This window comes from Pelophylax lessonae (assembly GCF_965119305.1).
Source record: "Pelophylax lessonae genome assembly, chromosome: 4".
NCBI lineage: Eukaryota > Metazoa > Chordata > Amphibia > Anura > Ranidae > Pelophylax > Pelophylax lessonae.
In genome coordinates this window covers 655959183-655980478 of record NC_138771.1, presented here as the reverse complement: position 1 = coordinate 655980478, position 21296 = coordinate 655959183, and the positions used below count along the sequence as shown (strand labels likewise).

General features: G+C 41.8%; 1 protein-coding gene across 1 annotated transcript in view; it reads right to left on the bottom strand.

The window, feature by feature from the left end:
- Positions 1-21296, bottom strand: part of LOC309553054 (uncharacterized protein) — a gene marked incomplete at its 3' end in the record, with an annotated part of 310864 nt that overhangs the window by 111539 nt on the left and 178029 nt on the right. Inside the window, exons 3-4 of the mRNA XM_082253952.1 lie at positions 9943-11507; positions 3633-3651 (exon numbers count right to left, since the gene is read on the bottom strand). Of these exons, the coding sequence (XP_082110078.1) occupies positions 3633-3651; positions 9943-11507 (1584 nt within the window). The remainder of the gene's footprint in view (positions 1-3632; positions 3652-9942; positions 11508-21296) is intronic.

The following is a 21296-nucleotide window of genomic DNA, read 5'->3' as shown; positions in this document are numbered from 1 at the left end:
ACAACTTCCTGCAAATCAGGCAATTTTTCCAAAAGCACTATCAATTAACAGACACCCCCAGCCCAACATTCTATGAAAAGATTTGCCTTAAAAATCCTAGAGGTAGGGGTATTATATCTGAAATATATCAAAGTATGACACACTCCATCTCGGAGGAAAAACTCCCTTATATGCACAAATGGGAGAAAGAATGTAATTTAAATCTCACATCAGATGAATGGCAGGATTGTATTTTGAACCTCAGAAAATGCACCAGATCTATCACGATTCATGAAACCCCCTACAAACTAATAACCAGATGGTACTTTACCCCATCTAAACTGCATGCCATCTTCCCATCTTCTTCCCCTAACTGCTATAGAGGATGTGATGCCCCGGGATCATTTACCCATATTTTTTGGGAATGTAACAAGATATCCTTTATTTGGCAACAACTGGATAATTTTGCCTCCAAAATCTCTAACAGGCAAATAAACCTCACTCTCCCCAATTGTCTTTTATTCACTACGATACCTGGTTTGTCTGTTCCTCAGATGAGACTTATTCACACTATATGTGTTGCCATACATTGCATGATTGCAGTGAATTGGAAATCCTCTTCGTTCCCCCAGGCCCAATTAAAGGCTAGACTCTCTTCGATTAACCAAATGGAGAAAAATTTCCATGTAATTTATAATTCAACAAAATTCTATGATAACAAATGGGAACCTTGGTTTGATCACTCTAACATTCTATTTCCACCGATGGGCTCCTAATCACAAGTATATCTTTACGATGTGATTGTGAAAGATGTAGTTTGCAATTTGTAGTCATTTTGTACTTAACGATATCTTCTCTATATACTCTTGAATGTTTACTGCTTTATGCAGTATTATGGAAATTGTCATAGGTCCGCTACTCGGTACCACTCATACGAAGTCTTATTTTTTCTTGATCCTGTTGTTTAATTATATCTGACATAAGAACTTATACATACTTTCTGTAACAATGACTATTGTTTATTTTTGTTTACCTCACTGTTAATATACGCTTTTGTACCACAATTTTTTCACCCTAATAAAAAAGTATTGTATACAAAAAAAATGTCAATTTAACCTTTGCTTAATTAGCTAATCACTCAACCTTGGTTGGAGTTAAGTCTTGCTAAACAGGCTCAGACCTATTGTCAATAGATGGATTTCTCGTTGGTATTAGGGATCGGTGACTGAAACATACTCTTATATATACTTTTATTAACATGACCCTCCAGATGCTTGTGACAATGAAAATGACGGAAATGACACGGGAGGATGGATATGACAGCACCTGGACTGCTGACTGGGCCAGTGAGGTCAGACATGTCATATCTAAATAAAACTGGCTGATCTGAGTGGAATAAAACCTCAATGGGGCTATGTTACATCTACCGAGGATCACACCAGAAGATGAGAAGAGCACTTTGACACTCTAATCTCTGTCACCAGACCATTCATTCTAACAACAATCTTTACATACAATTATATGTGCATTAAATGCATTCCATTAATGTTGGTAAAATTATCCCTTGTGTAAACACTCAAAAGTTCTGAGGCTGCTGCTGGGTGCCCCCATCTTGGATTTAATCTCAGCAGACTCAACATATTACATAGTTAGTGAAGTCGAAAAAAGACATCCGTCCATCCAGTTCAACCTATGATGTGCGTGTGTGTTTGCTGTTAACCGTACATTGTATACCCCTGTATGTTGTGGTCTTTAAGGTGCCCATCTAATAGTTTTTTGAAACTATCGATGCTCCCTGCTGATACGACTGCTTGTGGAAGAGAATTCCACATCCTTACTGCTCTGACAGTGAAGAACCCCTTACGTATTTTAAGGTTAAACCGTTTTCCCTCTAGTTTTAGTGAGTGGCCACGTGTCTTATTGTATTCCCTTTCTCTGAATACTTTGTTCCTTATGCTAGGGTCGCCAGTACAGTATTTGTACATTGATATCATATCCCCCCCTCAATCGTCTCTTCTCCAGAGAGAATAAGTTCAGTGCTTGTAGTCTTTCCTCATAGCTGATGTCCTCCATTCCCCTTATTATTTTGTTGCTCTTCTCTGGACTCTCTCCAGTTCCAGCACATCCTTCCTGAGGACCGGTGCCCAGAACTGGACAGCATACTCCAGATGTGGCCAGACCAGAGTTCCACTCTAAAGTATTCCTCTTCCCTCCTCCCTCGGCAGCTTCATAAAACATTTCCTGAAGTGTTCAGCTGTTATATGACATATGGAAGTGTAACTTTTATCACTCAGAGAACAGCAGGAGCCCCATTCATCTGAGATCTTTTTAACCCTGAGGACCACAAATGAGGAGTGAGAGGATTGTATGTAGGTCAAACTTATGGGCCATACACACTATACGATTTTCTGAAGTCTTTTTCCTTTAGACTTACCAAAACCATATAATATGAGGTCAAACCTAAACACTTTCAATTTGTATGCAATCTGGGAGCCCTTGCACTGCATAGAAAAGGTAAATCTGAAGGACGTCTAACCACAAAAGTTGGATAGTGAGTATCCAGCTTTGGACCATTGGTACAGTCTGCAGACCAAACAACTTCTTCATGTTTAAAATATTTTTTATATAGAAAACTCTTGTATTTTCTGTTAAATGATGGAAGTGAGAGTGGTGGATCTTCTGATTCTAATATTTTCTGTAGGAAGACATTCCCCTTTCCTGTCTCAGGAATTGGGGAGGTGAACACACAGCATACATGGAGCTCCTGATGTTATGTCTCAGCTCTTATACAGATGCTTACACTGGAAGAACACTGGGGGCTCCACACATAACAGGATGGAGACAAACTAAGTTATAATCTGGGCTGGTGGGGGTAATGTACTATTGATGGGCTCTCTTTATCCAACAATGTCCTCCAAGTATGAATCAGACTTAGAGGGAATGTAGTGTTGTTGTACAGATGTTCTTTGTTCAAATACAGTATAATGTTTAGGACTATAAATTAATGTTTTAAATGTGTTTTTATTCATATCGATGGGAAATATTGTGATATGTTAATTATTTATATTAGTCCAGTGCAGCCAGCAGGTGACGCCGATGAGTCAATTCTCCAACTAACCCATTCTTCTCTGTCCGGGGATGAAGATTGTAATTTGATTTCCTGCTATTCAGACCAAAGCTGGATGAGTCAGAGGAAGGACACCCCCCTCTACCTGTCTCTGTTCCACCTCCTCCTTGTCTCTGTATGGAGGAACAATTAGAGAGAGACAGTCCACAAGTGATCAGCTAGCGCTGGGCTGTCTTATTGGAAAGTTCAGAAGTCTCAGTAACACGGTGTCGTGGAAGAGATCTGTATTAAATGTTTATTTATAAAATGAAAATGTCATACAAGTAATAGGAAAAGTAACATACAAGATCAGTTTATGAATCTGTAAATATTCCAAAAAATTTCATAAAACCAACCAAAAGTCATTATAGATTATGATTCAGCATTTTGTATTCGGGTAAAATGAAAATAAACAACACAAGAAACTCCCCGGCTGTGACTCACATTACACCTGTACTGAGGGGAATATGGAGGGGGCATTGCTGGATGTCTTCTGAAAATGCTATTCTCCTGGCTGTCTGTGGACTCAGTATTTGGGGACACTGACCTGGAACAATCACGCAGATCTGGAAATCAGAGATAAGTCAGAACTCAGAGTCTGAATACTTGTTGCGGGTTACTGACATAGAAAATACAGAAGCCATTGGATCAGAATGACAGCCAGGGAACTAGTATTGTTTAGAAGTAGTTAGCAATGGCTGCCACCATACTTCCTCCACACAGATTCATATAATACAATTGTGTAGGGTGCAGACAGGTTAGTGTGTGATGATATATTAGCAGTGTGTGTCTCCTTTTTATGTCCTGTACATCCTGGAGAAGGTGAGAGCTCTATGCTGCTCTGTACAGACACACACCGGGTTATACCATTCCTCTTCCTCTGCCCCCCCAACCTGCTCTATTGTCACCCCTCACCCATCTGCAGAAAATGCCACTGACCCTCTCCCCTCCCCCACTTTTTGTGTGATGGAGCCAGGGCTGCTGTTAGAAATCGCGGGGCCCCGTACAGACTACCTGGCAGGGCTCCCCCAAGAAAATATTAAAGACGTATTTAGCTAAAATTACAACAAAATCACTATTATCAGACACAAATATAACATAACTTGCATAATTCCTGCTAAATCTAAAAAAATCTTAAAAAAAAGAAGATGCGATGAGAAAAATACACAGGCTGGGCAGTTGGAGCTCAGTGATCAGAGAGACAGAGAGAGAGAGAGAATCAAAGTTACAAATAAACTCCTGAGCAGAGATAAGTGCTGGGAGGGGGCCCACACAGGGAGGGGGATTAGTGAGGGACAACTGTCTCTTTCTCAACAAATAAAAGCTGATAGCAGGGAGAGGGACAGATCAGATTCAGGTGCTGTAGGAAGATTTCTGTATTTGTTGTCCATCACTAATCCCCCTCTCTGTGTGGGCCCCCCTGTGTGCTCGGGCCCCCTACAAGAGGGCTGGTGGTCCCCCCCTATCAGCAGCCCTGGATGGAGCCAATCTCCATGAGTCCTCCAAGTACAGATGGAGCTCATCAGCCACCACCGACTACCAGACCTCACTTCTGTCCTTCCCAGTCCCCTCCCCCCTGATGGGTTCATGTGACCTCTCTTAGATGTAGATGTAGAGGTGACAACATCCTCTCCCTTCACAATGACCGCACTTAATTCTCTGTACTGATGGATCATCTCCATCCTCTGTGTCTGATCACGGCTGCACATAGCGCCACCATGATGAGGAGGGGCAGAACATAGTGGGAAGGATGGGGTAAGGGAAATTCCTGATATAACATGGTAACTTACTGTTTGGAATATTAAAGTAGGACTAAAGGCAATTTTGTTTTCATTTTGGAGAGAGTAAGAATGGGTTTTAACTCCTGTTAGTATTTTATTACTGTCTGTTTTCCATTGGAAAGACTTCTCTTCGCTTTGTGTCCAATAGCCAAAACAGGAAGTGACAGCAAATCCCACCAAAGTTAGAAAATCCCTGGTTGTCACCAAGATTAGTGTGCCCATTACAAGATTCCCCCTCTCAGTTCTGGTAACAACTTGGAATTTGGGATTTTCTTTCACTTGGGGTGATAACATTCACCAGGACAAATATAGAGGGGGACTCTCTCTAAATAGGACGGAGACAGCAATAAAAACCTGACATGGGCTCCAATCCCTCTCCACTCAAAACTCTACTTCTATTCAAAACTATAAAAAAATGTGCCTTTAGTTAAACGTAGATAGATAGAATACTCATGAAAATACTCAGTATCGGTGTGTCCCCACCCCATTGCTTTTGTTATTCCAGCCAATCACAGTGATCTGAGAGTGAGTGATGGAGAAGTCTCATAGAAATATATTTATTATAGAAAACCCTGCAGGACTATTATAGTGGTTGTAAGTAGGGATGATCGAACTTTTGAAAAGTTCGGTTCGACCAGAACACCCGAACTTCACAAAAGTTCGGTTCGGATTTCAGAACCCCATTGAAATCAATGGGACCCGAACTTCGGTAATCAAAAAACACCATTTTGAAGCCCCAAAACCCAATAAATGCCCCTAAAAAGTGCCTAGGGTTCTGGGTCATGCCCCATTAACTATTAATCACACAAAAAAAAGTTCTTAAAAATTGTCATTTTTGATAAAAAAAAGCCAATTATTGAAAAATTAAAAAAAAAAAAAGAGATTTTTTGATTTTTACTTTGGATTTAGTATCTGGGGGGTCTAAAATGTGTGCATGTGAAGTTTCAGCTCTATAGCATGTCCAGAACCATGAAAAAAAAGAGATAATTTTTCAGTAGAACAGGGATGTGGTTCGGGAGCCTCCTTTAACTTTAACACCTATATGATCTTTTATTCTGGTTCTGGACATGCTACAGAGCTGAAACTTCACAGGTACACCTTTTAGACCCCCCAGACACAAAATCACACAAAAAAAGTTCTTAAAAATTGTCATTTTTGATAAAAAAGCCAATGATTGAAAAATTATAAAAAAAAAAAAAAAAAAAAAAAGAGATTTTTTTATTTTTACTTTGGATTTCAGATCCGGGGGGTCTAAAAAGTGTGCATGTGAAGTTTCAGCTCTGTAGCATGTCCAGAACCATAAAAAAAAAGATTGTTTGTATTAGAAAACTTTCAGGACAGGGGGTTGGCTTCTCTGCTGTAACACCTTGCAGGTTTAATAGAAGGCATTTTTTTGGGTTCTTTGCAGTCAGGAAAAACATCTGAACTTGTGTATAGTGGTACTGTGCACAAGTTCTGATGTTTTGCCTGCCTCCAAAACCCCCCAAAAAATGCCAGCAAAAACACACCTGGGCATTTTTTTTTTGACGCTAGCGTTTTTTTTGGCATTTTTTGGGGTTCTTTTGAGGCAGGCAAAACATCTGAACATGTGTATAGGGGGTATATATAGACATATATGTCTGAATATATACCCCTAGACATATATAGGTGTGATAGTAGCAGAAATAAATGCTTGCGCTAATGAAATCATTTACAGTAATATATTTCTGCTACTATCACACCTATATATGTCTAGGGGTATATATTCAGACATATATGCCTATATATACCCCCTATACACATGTTCAGATGTTTTGCCTGCCTCAAAAGAACCCCAAAAAATGCCAAAAAAAACGCTAGCGTCAAAAAAAAAAATGCCCAGGTGTGTTTTTGCTGGCATTTTTTGGGGGGTTTTGGAGGCAGGCAAAACATCAGAACTTGTGCACAGTACCACTATACACAAGTTCAGATGTTTTGCCTGCCTCAAAAGAACCCCAAAAAATGCCAAAAAAAACGCTAGCGTCAAAAAAAAAATGCCCAGGTGTGTTTTTGCTGGCATTTTTTGGGGGGTTTTGGAGGCAGGCAAAACATCAGAACTTGTGCACAGTACCACTATACACAAGTTCAGATGTTTTGTCTGCCTCAAAAGAACCCCAAAAAATGCCAAAAAAAACGCTAGCGTCAAAAAAAAAATGCCCAGGTGTGTTTTTGCTGGCATTTTTTGGGGGGTTTTGGAGGCAGGCAAAACATCAGAACTTGTGCACAGTACCACTATACACAAGTTCAGATGTTTTTCCTGACTGCAAAGAACCCAAAAAAATGCCTTCTATTAAACCGGCAAGGTGTTACAGCAGAGAAGCCATATTCCTGTGCTTAAAGTTTTCTAATACAAACAATCTTTTTTTTATGGTTCTGGACATGCTACAGAGCTGAAACTTCACAGGTACACTTTTTAGACCCCCCAGATCTGAAATCCAAAGTAAAAATAAAAAAATCTCTTTTTTTTTTTTTTTTTTTTATAATTTTTCAATCATTGGCTTTTTTATCAAAAATGACAATTTTTAAGAACTTTTTTTTTGTGTGATTTTGTGTCTGGGGGGTCTAAAAGGTGTACCTGTGAAGTTTCAGCTCTGTAGCATGTCCAGAACCCCAAAAAAAGATCATATAAGTGTAAAAGAGGGGTCCCACCATCCCTGCTCTACTGAAAAATGATCTTTTTTCTGGTTCTGGACATGCTACAGAGCTGAAACTTCACAGGTACACTTTTAGACCCCCCAGACACTAAATCCAAAAAAAGTCATGCCTGCCTCCAAAAATGCCCGATAAATGCAAGAAAAAGCGCCGTAGAGAAGCCATATACCTGTTCTAATAAAAATTATAAGAAAATGCTAATTTTTGGGGGGTTCTGGACATGCTACAGAGCTGAAACTTCACATGTACACTTTTTAGACCCCCCAGATACTAAATCCAAAGTAAAAATCAAAAAATCTCTTTTTATTTTTTTTATTTTTTTTTTTATAATTTTTCAATCATTGGCTTTTTTATCAAAAATGACAATTTTTAAGAACTTTTTTTTGTGTGATTTTGTGTCTGGGGGGTCTAAAAGGTGTACCTGTGAAGTTTCAGCTCTGTAGCATGTCCAGAACCATAAAAAAAAAGATTGTTTGTATTAGAAAACTTTAAGCACAGGAATATGGCTTCTCTGCTGTAACACCTTGCCGGTTTAATAGCAGGCATTTTTTTGGGTTCTTTGCAGTCAGGAAAAACATCTGAACTTGTGGTACTGTGCACAAGTTCTGATGTTTTGCCTGCCTCCAAAACCCCCCAAAAAATGCCAGCAAAAACACACCTGGGCATTTTTTTTTTTTTGACGCTAGCGTTTTTTTGGCATTTTTTGGGGTTCTTTTGAGGCAGGCAAAACATCTGAACATATGTATAGGGGGTATATATAGGCATATATGTCTGAATATATACCCCTAGACATATATAGGTGTGATAGTAGCAGAAATATATTACTGTAAATGATTTCATTAGCGCAAGCATTTATTTCTGCTACTATCACACCTATATATGTATAGGGGTATATATTCAGACATATATGTCTATATATACCCCCTATACACATGTTCAGATGTCATGTCTGACATCAAACATGTCCTCAAAAAAACACTGGCAGTGGCAGCCCCTGCAGCATAAAAAATGCTTGCTGGTGAGAAGCCACATACCTGTCCCGAAGCAACTCAGAGAAATGATCATTTCTCTATAGCGGTCACCCTGCTATGGAAGGGTTTTGTCACCCTGCCATAGCAGTCACTGTCAGTTAACCCTACACTACACTACGGTCCCCTGACACTTAACACTTTCCCTACAGAAACTAAATTTTTGAAGCTAACTTAAGTGTAAAGGAGCACTCTAACTACACTAGATATCCCTTTCCTCACACTAAAAATAGCTAAATGACACTTTTAAAGTAAAATTAACAGAACTGCTTCCACTCTCTTCCATGTCCAGTATAACAATGCTGGGAATATGGCGGGGGCGATCTTATATACTGGGGGGCGTATTCACTAATGATTGGTCTAGGGACCCCCTAGTCACTCCAATCACATTCCTAGCATTCTCCTGCCCCCTCAATTGGCTTTTGCTAATGGTTCTGGTCCAATCACGGGCTTTTAAAGCCCATTTCCTGAAGCATTGCATTTTGGGCGGTTCTGGTTGCCGAATTCCGAACTTTTTGGGCAAAAAGTTCTAAATTCGGCCGAACCTCGAACACCCAATGTTCGGGCCGAACCGATGGTGGACCCGAACCGTTCGATCATCCCTAGTTGTAAGACCCACGTTAATTACTTTTATCTATAGGTAAGCCTATATTAAGGCTTACCTATAGGTGCTGTAAATATCTCCTAAACTTGCACCGTTTAGGAGATATTTGCAGTGCATGCAGCCAATGACATCATCAGCGCATGCGCTCTGAAGAAACGGCCGCCCGTGCCTTTTCTTCAGGGCCCTGTACCGTGACTGGTGGCTCCCGTGCGCATGTGCGGGAGCGACGTCACGCGGCTCTGGCCAGTAATACTGCCAGAGTCCGCAGACCCGGAAGAAGACGAATGAAAATGGATGCGGCCAGCATCGGGGACATCGCGGGCTTCGTTGGAGGTAATTGTCACATAATGTGCTAGTATGCGATGCATACTAGCACATTATGCATTTACTTTGCAGGGAAGAAAAAAAGAAAAAAAAATGAGAAGTTTACTTCCTCTTTAACATATAATAGCTGCTATATCCCTTTAAAACAATGAAACTAAGTAAGTATAAAAAAAACTGCAATCAACATAGCAAAAGAAAAAGAGAAAACAATCATATTAGAAATAAGATCCCCCTTTTATTGGTTGAACTAAATAGACTTGTTTTTTTTCAACCAGACTAACTATGTAAGTGCAAATTCCCTTAAGTATAAAGCCAAATTAATTAAAGTTAATTGGTGAATCAAAAAAAAATCTTTATCTAAGTAATGTGAAGTGCCAAAATCACTCCACTCCGGTGCTAACCCCATTGTATTCCACCGACTGAGTGCTCAGGCTTCCTTCCCCTTCTCACCCCCCCCCCCCCACAGATCTTTATAGAACCTCTCCCTACATATATCCCAGCATGGAGGGGCTCAGTGAAGGTGGTGGTGAAGGTGTGGAGGTGTCTGATCGGGACACACAGATCATAAAAGGAGATCTGCCCGGCCTCATAATCCAGATATATCCTGACTCTACTGGAGATATTGGCAGGTAAGAGGATCCCATCACTGTCATGTATCACTGAATACTGATTACCAGACCTGAACAAACCCCAGGACTTGTTATTATATCCACTGAGTGACTGCTCTCCTCTCCTGTCTATACTGGGGTAACACATCCCGACTACACATTTATTTGATCCCCCGACATCCACTTCCCAGTAATGTCTCCCTGAGGAAAAACTCCAACTGCTCAACACCTGGCCACAATCCTGAAACCTCTCTGGTGTTTCTGGACGATTCTGGTATCTATCTGACCTGGATACAGTTTTCCTGTCATCTGATATATGTAGAGTATTATGAGCTGTGTTTATATCCAGTAATATGTCTGCAGATCCCTGTATATAGAAGTCTACATTTAACTCTGTTATTAAATCAGATAAACCTGTGTGTAATGTGTGTGATATCCCAGCCACATCCAGACCATCATGGAGGAGCTTCTCATGTCTCTCTCTGTCCTCATTATCTCCATCCTCAGTATCATACAAGTCACCTGTGTCTGATTCCTGTAAGACAGTCAGTGGATCCGTCATGTTACACAGCTCCTCGATGTGACGCATCTTCCTGGACAGCTCCTCCTTCTTTATTTCCAGATCCCGGATGGAGATGGAGACCCGTTCTGTCTGCCTGGATATTTCCCTCAGGACTCTCTTCTCCAGGTCTTCCAGACGTCTCCTGAGATCTCTAAACAGGGCAGTGACTCTCTCTGTGCCACCAGCTGCTTTTTCTTCTACTTTCCTCCTGTGTTCCTGCAGACTCTGGACTCTTTCCTCCGTCTCCTCTCTACTTGTCAGAAGTTTCTGCAGAACATTCATCAGTGTCTCCTTCTTCTTCTCAGAAGCCTCATCCAACATCTCCACCTGGTGTCCCCGATGTTCTCCAGCCAAACTGCAGGACACACAGATACAGGTATCATCCTCAGTGCAGTAATACTCCAGAATCTTCTTATGGATGGAGCATATCCTGCTCTCTATTGATAAGGTAGGTTCAATTAAAATGTGTTCTGGGGACTTTTTGTGGACTTTCAGGTGTTTATCACACAGAGAAGACCCACAATGTAGACAGGATCTAACAGCAGGTACAGGAGAGTCCACACAGTAAGTACAGAAGACCCCGGACTCCTCCTGATCTGGCTGAGCAGACAGGAAATTCTCCACTATGTTACGCAGTGTTATGTTCCTCTGCAGTGCAGGCCGATCCTGAAATTTCTCTCTGCATTCAGGACAAGAATAACCTCCAGACCTTTCCTGTGTATCCAGCACACAATCAATACAGACCCGGCAGAAGTTGTGTCCACATCTCAGGTTTACAGGATCTGTATAAATGTTCAGACAGATGGAACATTCCAGCTCAGCTCTCAGATTCGCAGACGCCATTGCTGAAGCAGACAAGAGAAATGAAAGCCTCTGACACCAGGGAAGAATGCAGTTGGGAGGGGTCATGGTCTCATACACAGGGTGAGGCTAAGCTGTGACTTGTACTTTATTCATAGGATTCATTATATAGAGAGACATCAATATTAAAAGAATCTCATCCATAACAATTTGCGTGTCTCGGAAAAATATAGGTCACTTTGGTGACAATTAGGGCCGGTGTCAACAAACTTTCGTGTAGAACTGATTTTCTCCCCATACAAGTGAAAAGGCATGCAAACACAGAATAAAACTGTCACAGATTAAAGAAAAAAAAACTGCTACTAAACTGTTCCTTGTAGTTCTACAGACCAGCAAACAAGCTGATTTGTTACTTTTAGTTCCACAATCATAACATGCAAAGCTGTTTTGTTTATTGCAGTTGCGGAAACAGGCGCTCTGTTGTGACCTTGTTCCTGCACGGGACTGAGTACTATAGACATCGGCCAGCCTCACCTGCTGCATAATATAATCAGCTCGCAGCTAGTCCTTGCTAAGCTTGGCTACCTGTCACTCCACAGCCAATCAGAGTGGCTGCATCCTTCCAGAGAGGCTCAGATCAGCAAACACCATCGCTGACAGCAGAAAAAGTGACAGTGAAAGTCTCTGACACTGGGGAAGAATGCAGTCAAGTGTTTAAAATTTACCAACACGGGGCAAGGCTGACCTTGGACTCATGCTTGTAAGTTGAGATGGGCCGAACAAACCCATGTTCAGTTTGCATTAAAACTTTTGAACATTGCAAAAATTTGAAACCGAATAACGAACCCCTTTGAAGTCTATGGGACCTGAACTGGAAAAAATCAAAAGTGACTATTTTGAAGTTTTCTATGCAACTAATTGGACATACAATGGTTATGGGGTTCCGGGTACTGCTCTGGGAGAAATGTATCAATAAAAAAAAGTTTGTAAAAAAAAACATACATTTTAAATGAGCAGTGATTTATTGATGCTTAAAGTGAAACCATCAAAATGAGAAATAACAATAAAAATGAAAAAATTCCTTTAAATATAGTGCCTGAGGGGGTCCCCTTAGTCTCCCGGAAAAAAAGCACATCTGTACCGTGTATAGAACCTGCTACAGCAATAATGATATTTATAAAGCCAAAAAATGATATTTTACATTCAAGCTTTCTTTATTTTTATAAACAACGGCTTGGGGAGCCAGTCTGTATGATGAGGCCACAATTAAGTGCACTCGGAACATGAATAGAGATTTTTTGGATAAATTCTGGTGTCTCTTCCGTAGACTTTAGATAGAATAACAGGTGCGCTAAAATTAGGCATTGGGTGTCGATGGTGCCTTCACACCATAACCGCATAGAGGTATTCTTGATTAAAGCAAGTATTGGCCTTGCTTGCCAAATTGCAATGATATGCACCTGTCAAATAGGTGATGAAAAATTGGTCTTTGGGTGTTAATTGTGCCCAGGAAACCTACACCAAAATGTTTTTTCCACATAAAATCAATGCCCTCAAAGCTATGCAGCCTAGACAGTGTTTCAGAGATTTGAGCTCCAGAAAGCACCTAATCAGTGACCTGGGCATCAGGGGCTTGATAGCCAATCGAGCACTGGCTGTGTATGACTGCCTGAAATGGCTACAGACTTTTCTGGCTCGCTTTAGCAGATCTTCCAACCCTGGGTACCTATTTAAAAAACACTGCACCACCAAATTGAGGCCATGTGCCAGGCATAGCACATGTGTCAAGGGCAGACAGGAGATTTGTGCCATTATCCTACACATCCATTTCTGGCTCCAGCTGGCATGATGTGAACCACCTCTGGGCCTCCCCCTGCCCGAATCTCTGCTCCAGTGTGGCTCCTGTGCCCTAGACACACCAACTGAAGCCTTGCATGGCACCTTTTTAGCCTGACTCATTGAATAACCACTTAGGGATACTTGTAGTTTATGGGACAATTCAGCAGAGGAGGGCATGAAGGACAATGAGGAGGAAGGGGGGTTGGAGCTGGCAAATTCCACATCATCACCACTAGCTGTATGGAGACGTGGCGGCACAACAAGCTGCAGCTCTAAGTCCTTTCCTGCATCCTTCCAAGTTTCAGTTACCCAGTCAAGAGTTACCCAGTGTGCTGTGAACAACATATATCGTCCCTGACCATGCTTGCTGGACCACGTGTCAGCAGTAACGTGGACTTTGCGACTGACTGCCTTGCCCAACAATGCCACAACATTGCCTTCCACTTAATGGTAGAGAGCTGGAATAGCCTTGCATAAAAATAAATAGCACCTGGGAACCTGCCATTGTGGTACAGAACATTCTTCAAGTTCATGGAAGGGGGCAGAATCCAAAAGACAAAAAGGCAGAAGTTGTAAAGCTAGCAGCTTTGACAAGCATGAATTTAGACGCTGGGCATGTGGGTGGCTGTCAGGGTTCTAGTCATACCCGCCAGACGGCTAGGCGTGGCCACCCCACTGGTGCCATTCAGAGGTATTGAACCTGTGTCCTTCTGGCTTCCCAGTCTGCAAACTAGCCTCTGAGCCACTTCAGGACTTTGGAGAACTCCTGTTTATTCCTGTATTGCCTGCAGCACTAGGGGGCTGGATTTCACCAGAGGCTCAGACCTGTCAGTAACTCTCCAGCTGTATTTGATACCTAAGTAACAAGGTATAAGACACTGCCCCTCCCTAAGGGCAGTGTCAGTTCATTGACTCTGGTTTCCTGGTTTGGTTCCTGTTGTTTGAGTTCCTGAATTCCTGTTTGTTTCCGGCATCTGACCTCTGGCTTCACCTGACGGTTCTCCTGCTCTAGTCCTTGCCTGTATTTGGACCTGGTTATCCTGCACAGCCCCCGTGCACAAACTCACAGGCCAGGTGGCTTCTTACCTGGTCACCCTGGTCTGTGTTTGTTTGCAAGGGTGAGCATAAATCTCTGCCTGAATGACTCCCAACAAAGGTAAGCCCTGACAGAATGAACTGACCAAACATGGAGTCAGCAGAGATGTGCAAGATGCTAACCCTGCAAGTGTCCAGCCTGGCCCAGACTGTTTCAGAGCTGCAGCGTGAAATTCTGTTACTTAAAGGCACAGTACGCCCAGTCTCGGAACCTGCATATTCAGAGCCGTTTGTTGTCATGCCTGAGAGATTCAATGGTAGTCGTGCTTCTTTCCAGTGCTTTAAGGTGGACTGCGAAATTTTATTTGCCTTAAAGCCTCGGACATATGCCAGTGACTTTATCAAGGTCCGTGCGGCTATCAATCTGCTGTCTGGATGGATCAAGACATGGGCACACCAGATGTTGCTTGCTCAGAATCCTGTCCTTGACAGCTGGGTGTCCTTCTTGACTGCATTGGACTTGCAGTGTAAGACCTCTAGAAAACCGTCTACTCCAAGGTCAGGTTTCAGAGAATCCAAGATACCCAGAGACAGGGAAAACCAACACCACACGTCAATGTTGCCATCTTGTGAACCTGTTCATAGAGAAACTCCAGAGGTTTCCCATGTTCCTGCCGACTCTGAAGAACCCATGGAGATAGGTCTCATAAAGATAAAGACCAAATTGACACCTGATGAAAGAGACCGGAGGAGAGGCCGTGGTCTCTGCTTTTACTGTGGAGAAAGAGGGCACTTTATCTCTCTGTGCCCTACGCGCCCTCCTAGACCTCGGGCTCTCCATTTGGGTGCTGTTCAGTTATACCCAGTCAGCAATACACCTCTGTCTGTGAATTGCCAACATTGTTGTCACACAAGTTCATGTTCGTCTATGGCCAAAGGTACTCAGACCACTGTGATTGAAACCACCAATGTCCTTCAGGTACCTGATAACGTGACCTCTGTGACACTTCTGTCTAAAGCCCCAGAAGAGGCAACGCTGTCTCCTAAAGATGCAGTTCTTATTAGTACCAACACTACTTCAAGGCTGCTCGAAGAAGATATACCACCAGACTGTACCTATGCTTCTGATGGTACTGTAGTCTGCAAAAAAGACTTGTGTTTATTTGAGAAGGCATTGCGTGCCAGACGCTCCACTCCTGCTGAGGAAAATGTTCATGCCCGGCGGGCGTCCCTAAAGGGGGGGTACTGTCAGGGTTCTAGTCATACCCGCCAGACGGCTAGGCGTGGCCACCCCACTGGTGCCATTCAGAGGTATTGAACCTGTGTCCTTCTGGCTTCCCAGTCTGCAAACTAGCCTCTGAGCCACTTCAGGACTTTGGAGAACTCCTGTTTATTCCTGTATTGCCTGCAGCACTAGGGGGCTGGATTTCACCAGAGGCTCAGACCTGTCAGTAACTCTCCAGCTGTATTTGATACCTAAGTAACAAGGTATAAGACACTGCCCCTCCCTAAGGGCAGTGTCAGTTCATTGACTCTGGTTTCCTGGTTTGGTTCCTGTTGTTTGAGTTCCTGAATTCCTGTTTGTTTCCGGCATCTGACCTCTGGCTTCACCTGACGGTTCTCCTGCTCTAGTCCTTGCCTGTATTTGGACCTGGTTATCCTGCACAGCCCCCGTGCACAAACTCACAGGCCAGGTGGCTTCTTACCTGGTCACCCTGGTCTGTGTTTGTTTGCAAGGGTGAGCATAAATCTCTGCCTGAATGACTCCCAACAAAGGTAAGCCCTGACAGTGGCAGTGACTCTTTTTTTTTCACTGCAGCAGATGGAGCATAGAAATTTGCCTGCTGTAGTCTACAGCTGGTGGTGTGCTACTGGCAGACGTGCTGCAAGGACCTGGGATTCCCTGCGCTATACCATCATCCCTGTCAGTGGAGGCTGCTGAGAGGTCATGAGGTATAGCGTGGGTAGACCGGAAAGGTGAGGAGGAGCAGAATTGCATTCTTTTTGTGTGGCTTTCAGGTGCTCTTGCCAATAGGCTGAGTGGTGGGAGGTTAAAAGCATTGTCAAGCATGTGGTACCCAAATGGCTGGTGTTTTTGCCATGCTTGATGTGCTTGAGGCAAACACTGCGATTGGCTGCAACAGTGCAATCGACTGCACATGTGCTAAAAAAGGCCCAAACAGCTGAGCTGTTGGAAGTGGGCTGGGAAATAACAGCTCTGCAATCTGGAGGAATAGGGTAGCTGTTATTTACTTTTTCATTATGGCTGCCTCTTTGGGGTTGTGCCTTACCCTCACTTTCCTCCTCTGCTCTATCCAGCACCCAGGTTGCGTCAGTGACCTCATAATCATCATCCATCCTCATTATCACTGGAGACAACTTGGCAATATGCTGTGGCTTTGGGAACATGGCTGCCAATTTGTTGTTTACCAGTGTTCTTCTCTCTCTGTAGGCTCATGTTCCTACCTTCCTCAACCTCAGAACCAAAATCTAAATCAAGTTTTGGCTGTGCACCATCAAGGAACAAGTGGCTGTTGCTGTGTTCAAATAACTGACTCCTCCATGCCTGACGCTGGGGATATGGCAGGAGTAGCTGTGGACAAGGAGACAGAATAAGACACTCTGGAAGATGCAGTGGACTGCACACTAGTCTGTGCTTGGGTGACGGAAGATGATGAGGATGATGATGGTTTAGTAAGCCAGTCCACCACCTCCTCTGCATGCTGTGGCTGGATGGCACGGGCAACATCACTAAACAGAGGAAATTACGCCCTGCCTGAGGACGGACCACGTCCACCTTTGCCTGTAGACACATACGCTGCTGGCCTCCTCACAGTGCCATGGGATTGTCTGCCTCTCCTTGCTGGCCTCCCAGACATGATGGGAATGTGCTTATTAACAAAATGTAATAAAGATGTGAAAATGGTGTTTGGTGCACTTTAACTTGAGTACTCACTACACAGACACACTCTACTGACACACTACAATATACTGCAGTAAAAAGCACTGTGGTAAACGTGTACTAACACTCTCAAATGTATTGCATTAAACATACAGTAATGCACTGATCTATATTGCCTTAAATGTAAGTAACACACTGAATTAGACTGCGTTAAATGTACAGTAATGCACTCAAATATACTGCGTTAAATGTGCAGTAACGCATTAATATATACTGCGTTAAACACTCAGTACCGCACTGATATATATTGTGTTAAATGTGCAGTAACGCACTGAAATATATTGCGTTAAACATGCAGTAATGCACTCAAATATACTATAGTAAACGTACAGTAATGTACTGTTATATACTGCGTTAAACATGCAGTAATGCACGGATCTATACTACGTTAAATGTTCAGTAACGCACTGATATATACTGTGTTAAACATACAGTAACGCACTGATATATATACTGCATTAAAAGTGCAGTAATGCACTGTTATATGCTGCGGTAAACGTGCAGTAACACACTGATATTTACTGCACTAAACGTGCAGTAATGCACTCAAATATACTGCGGTAAACCTGCAGTAACGCACTGATATGTACTGTGTTAAATTTGCAGTACTGCACTGATATACACTGCGTTAAACGTACAGTAACGCACTGAGATATATTAGAAAGTAGGTACTCAACGCTATGGAATAAATGAGTAAAGAAAGGCTGCAGCCGCCCTCAAATATAGCCCTAAGGCTATGCAAGAAATGTAAAAAAGAGGGGGGAGAGGGAATTGGCGCTGCCTAAAGGCTCAATTCGAAAGGATATATAAAGATAGTGAAAAATAAAAGGCAAAGGATAAATATGGATGATGGTGTAACATACACATACAATTTTTTTAAAAGAGTAATATATGTGTCACATGATAAATCTATACAATATAAGATCACCAATAAATATAAGTGATAAAGTCACTAGTGCCAAATGGTGTAAACAAACAAGGTGGTAACGGATAGTGTTTGGTGAATACCAAGAAAGTGGTATATATAAATAAATCCAAAAACATAAAGATATTTTAGAAGGTATTATACATGTAAAAAGATGATCCAGTGATGGTGATTAAATAGCCAATAGATGAATAAATACAAATAAGTGAGGCACCGTAAAAATAAAAATAAAAAATGATATAAAATATATATCTATAGGTGGACCTATACAATAGGCATGTAACGGTTAAAGTGACAATATATCCAATGCAAATAAGGTGACAATGTGCAAAACAAATAAATGGTGAAGTGTGCCAGAGGCAATCTATGGAAAATAATTAAAACAGTCCAAATATGGTGCGGCACCGATGTGCAATGTAAGTGATGATCCCCCGAGATAATCCAGTGATGGGTATAGTGGTGGGGTACTCGTGATCCCTCTGATAAACAGTACACTCACCAGAAATACCCACCCCACACAGGGGTATAGGGCAGGTATATAGATATATATATATGAATGGACGATCCCTCCTGTGGGTCCTGGTTCCCTCTGGGGGTACTGGTATATGGGCCTGGAATCCCTCTAGGATTTCTAACGGATGTCCTGCGGATGGGTCCACACTAGGATCCTATTTCAAGTGCTCTGGGGGGGGGGGTCCTCGGTACATTGGGGTAGTAGGATGTCCCATGGGAGGCAAGGAAAGGGCACAATAGCGTGATACTGTATGGCAATCATTTATTAAGAATAAAGTAGGGTACTTACAATATCACAGCACAGTATATGAGCTTCCGGAACGCAATGCGTTCAACCAAAAGCCAGAACCGGAAGTGATGTGACGGCGCCATACGCGTTTCATCATACAACGTTGTCAGGTTTATTGGGGTGATTAAATAATAGAAAAAAAATGGATTTGAAAAGCCATGTATATTCCACATTTTACAAAATGCTTTACAGAGTCTTAAGTTCTACAGAAAATCTCTGTCTATCTATGAAATCGTAAATAAGTGGTACATGGACATCTCATCAGATAAGACATAATGGTAGTGCCAGTCTGTCTGTAAGTATTTCAACAATGGACAATAGCCCAGTGTATTCCATTAGGTTCATTTAAACTATATTTTTTTAAGATACGTTATATCGTATGTAAGAAAATATGAGTAATAATTATATGTATAAATATATATTTAGGAATGTTATATCATATGTTGGGTTTATATTTTTACACATAGTAATCTTTCTTAGACAAAGCTAAACTAATTACCTCATTTTAGAGAAGTTTGTGTTTAAGTTTTTATGGCCATATAAATCCAACAAGCCAGATACTATGGGCCTGATTCATAGTACGGCGAATTGGCGTTTTGGCGTTTTTTTTGCGAACCGGCGAATTCGTAAGTCAGAATTGGTATTCAGAGAACGGCGGCGGACAATAACGCCTAGTGTGAGATTCATTAAGATGCAACAAGGTCAGAGCGCGACTTAAAAACACGCCAGCTAAAAGCTCGACTAAAGTTTTGCCAAATTTTCCCCTGTACCCCCAAAAATCCCAAATCACTGTGGAAGGTGTGGAAAACAATTTGGAGATGACTGCCTTTTAAAAAATGTCAAAAACTGACTTAGAAAGAGAGATATCTGCTAAAGTGTAGAAAGGTTAAAAAGCTCCTCCAGCCCCGAGCTGCGAACGCTCGAATGTACGCATGCGCAACGCCAAATAGGCTCAAAAAATTCCGCCAGCGCGATTTTGGGCAATTTTTTTCTTGAATACCGATTGAAAATCCGCTGTCTCGCCCATAGAAAATGGAAAAAAACGTTGGAATTGGAAAAACATGCACACTTCCAACAAGGGATCCCTTAGTAAACACCATCACATTCCATACACCTTTCCTGATAACTCTGAAATCATAACAGTGAAATCTACAGTGTTTATATAGAACCTCCACATTATCTGAAAAATCCCACAAAATATTACATTGGGGAACGGGTCGTCAGATAGAACAAAAATAGATGTAAAACATATTTCAAAGAAAGATTATTAGCATTTCACACATATCAAGGAAATGTCACAATTTTCCCAATATTCTATGTGTTTCAAAAGAATGTTTTTCTAAATATATTGCAAATACTACCTTTTCTTCCATATGGGTATGGCCAAGTGTTACCATTTGACTACACATTTAACTGAAGGTATATATATATATCCCCATACTTGGCTAATTAGCAAAGTATGCCCAACAAACAAATATAGCTTTAGCTCACAATATTGCTACATATTGACTTTATGTGGCATCTTTTGTATTTTGTTCATGTCTTTAGATTGAAAGTTTGCTGATACACATGCCTTTTTCAAACATGAACAAAATTAATGATGTGAACATTTGGAGGTTTGGAGACCTCCAAGTGTTGCCCATACAGAGGGCTCCTTCTGGATTCGAACTTACAAACCTACAGCAGGAAGGCAGACTCCCTAATGATTGTGCTATTTCTCAGTGAGCATTGGGTGTTTTCCTCATGCCGTCAAAATGCTCACATGGGAATAGGGGCCATTGAACTGAATAGGATTGGACTTTTTGGCTGTTTTGGGAGTTGATCCTTGAGCTGTACAAATCCCCCTCAAACGCCCCCAAACGGGCTATGTTCCCATGTAGGTGTTGTGGTCTGTTTTTGGGGCTTTTTTAGGTGATTTCATATAAAAATGCCTGCCCAAAAAATCCATGTCAAAACGCCTGGGAAAACGCCAGCAAAAACGCCCATAAGAACGCCTGATATAATTGCCACGCCAAGATTAGGGATGTTCATGAGTGATGAGTCAGATTGTTGGCTTACATATCTGTTCAATCTTCACAATCTCACTTCCCAAATCCCAAAAGGTGTGTTTCAATTGTTTCCCTAAATATATATTTCTCTCTCTCTCGCTCTCTCATGTAATTGTATATATATGTATGTATTCCTGTATCTAAACATTCTAAATAATGACTAGCAAACTTGAAGAGAGAATTGTATCAATTCACATATATACACACCTACATACATACATA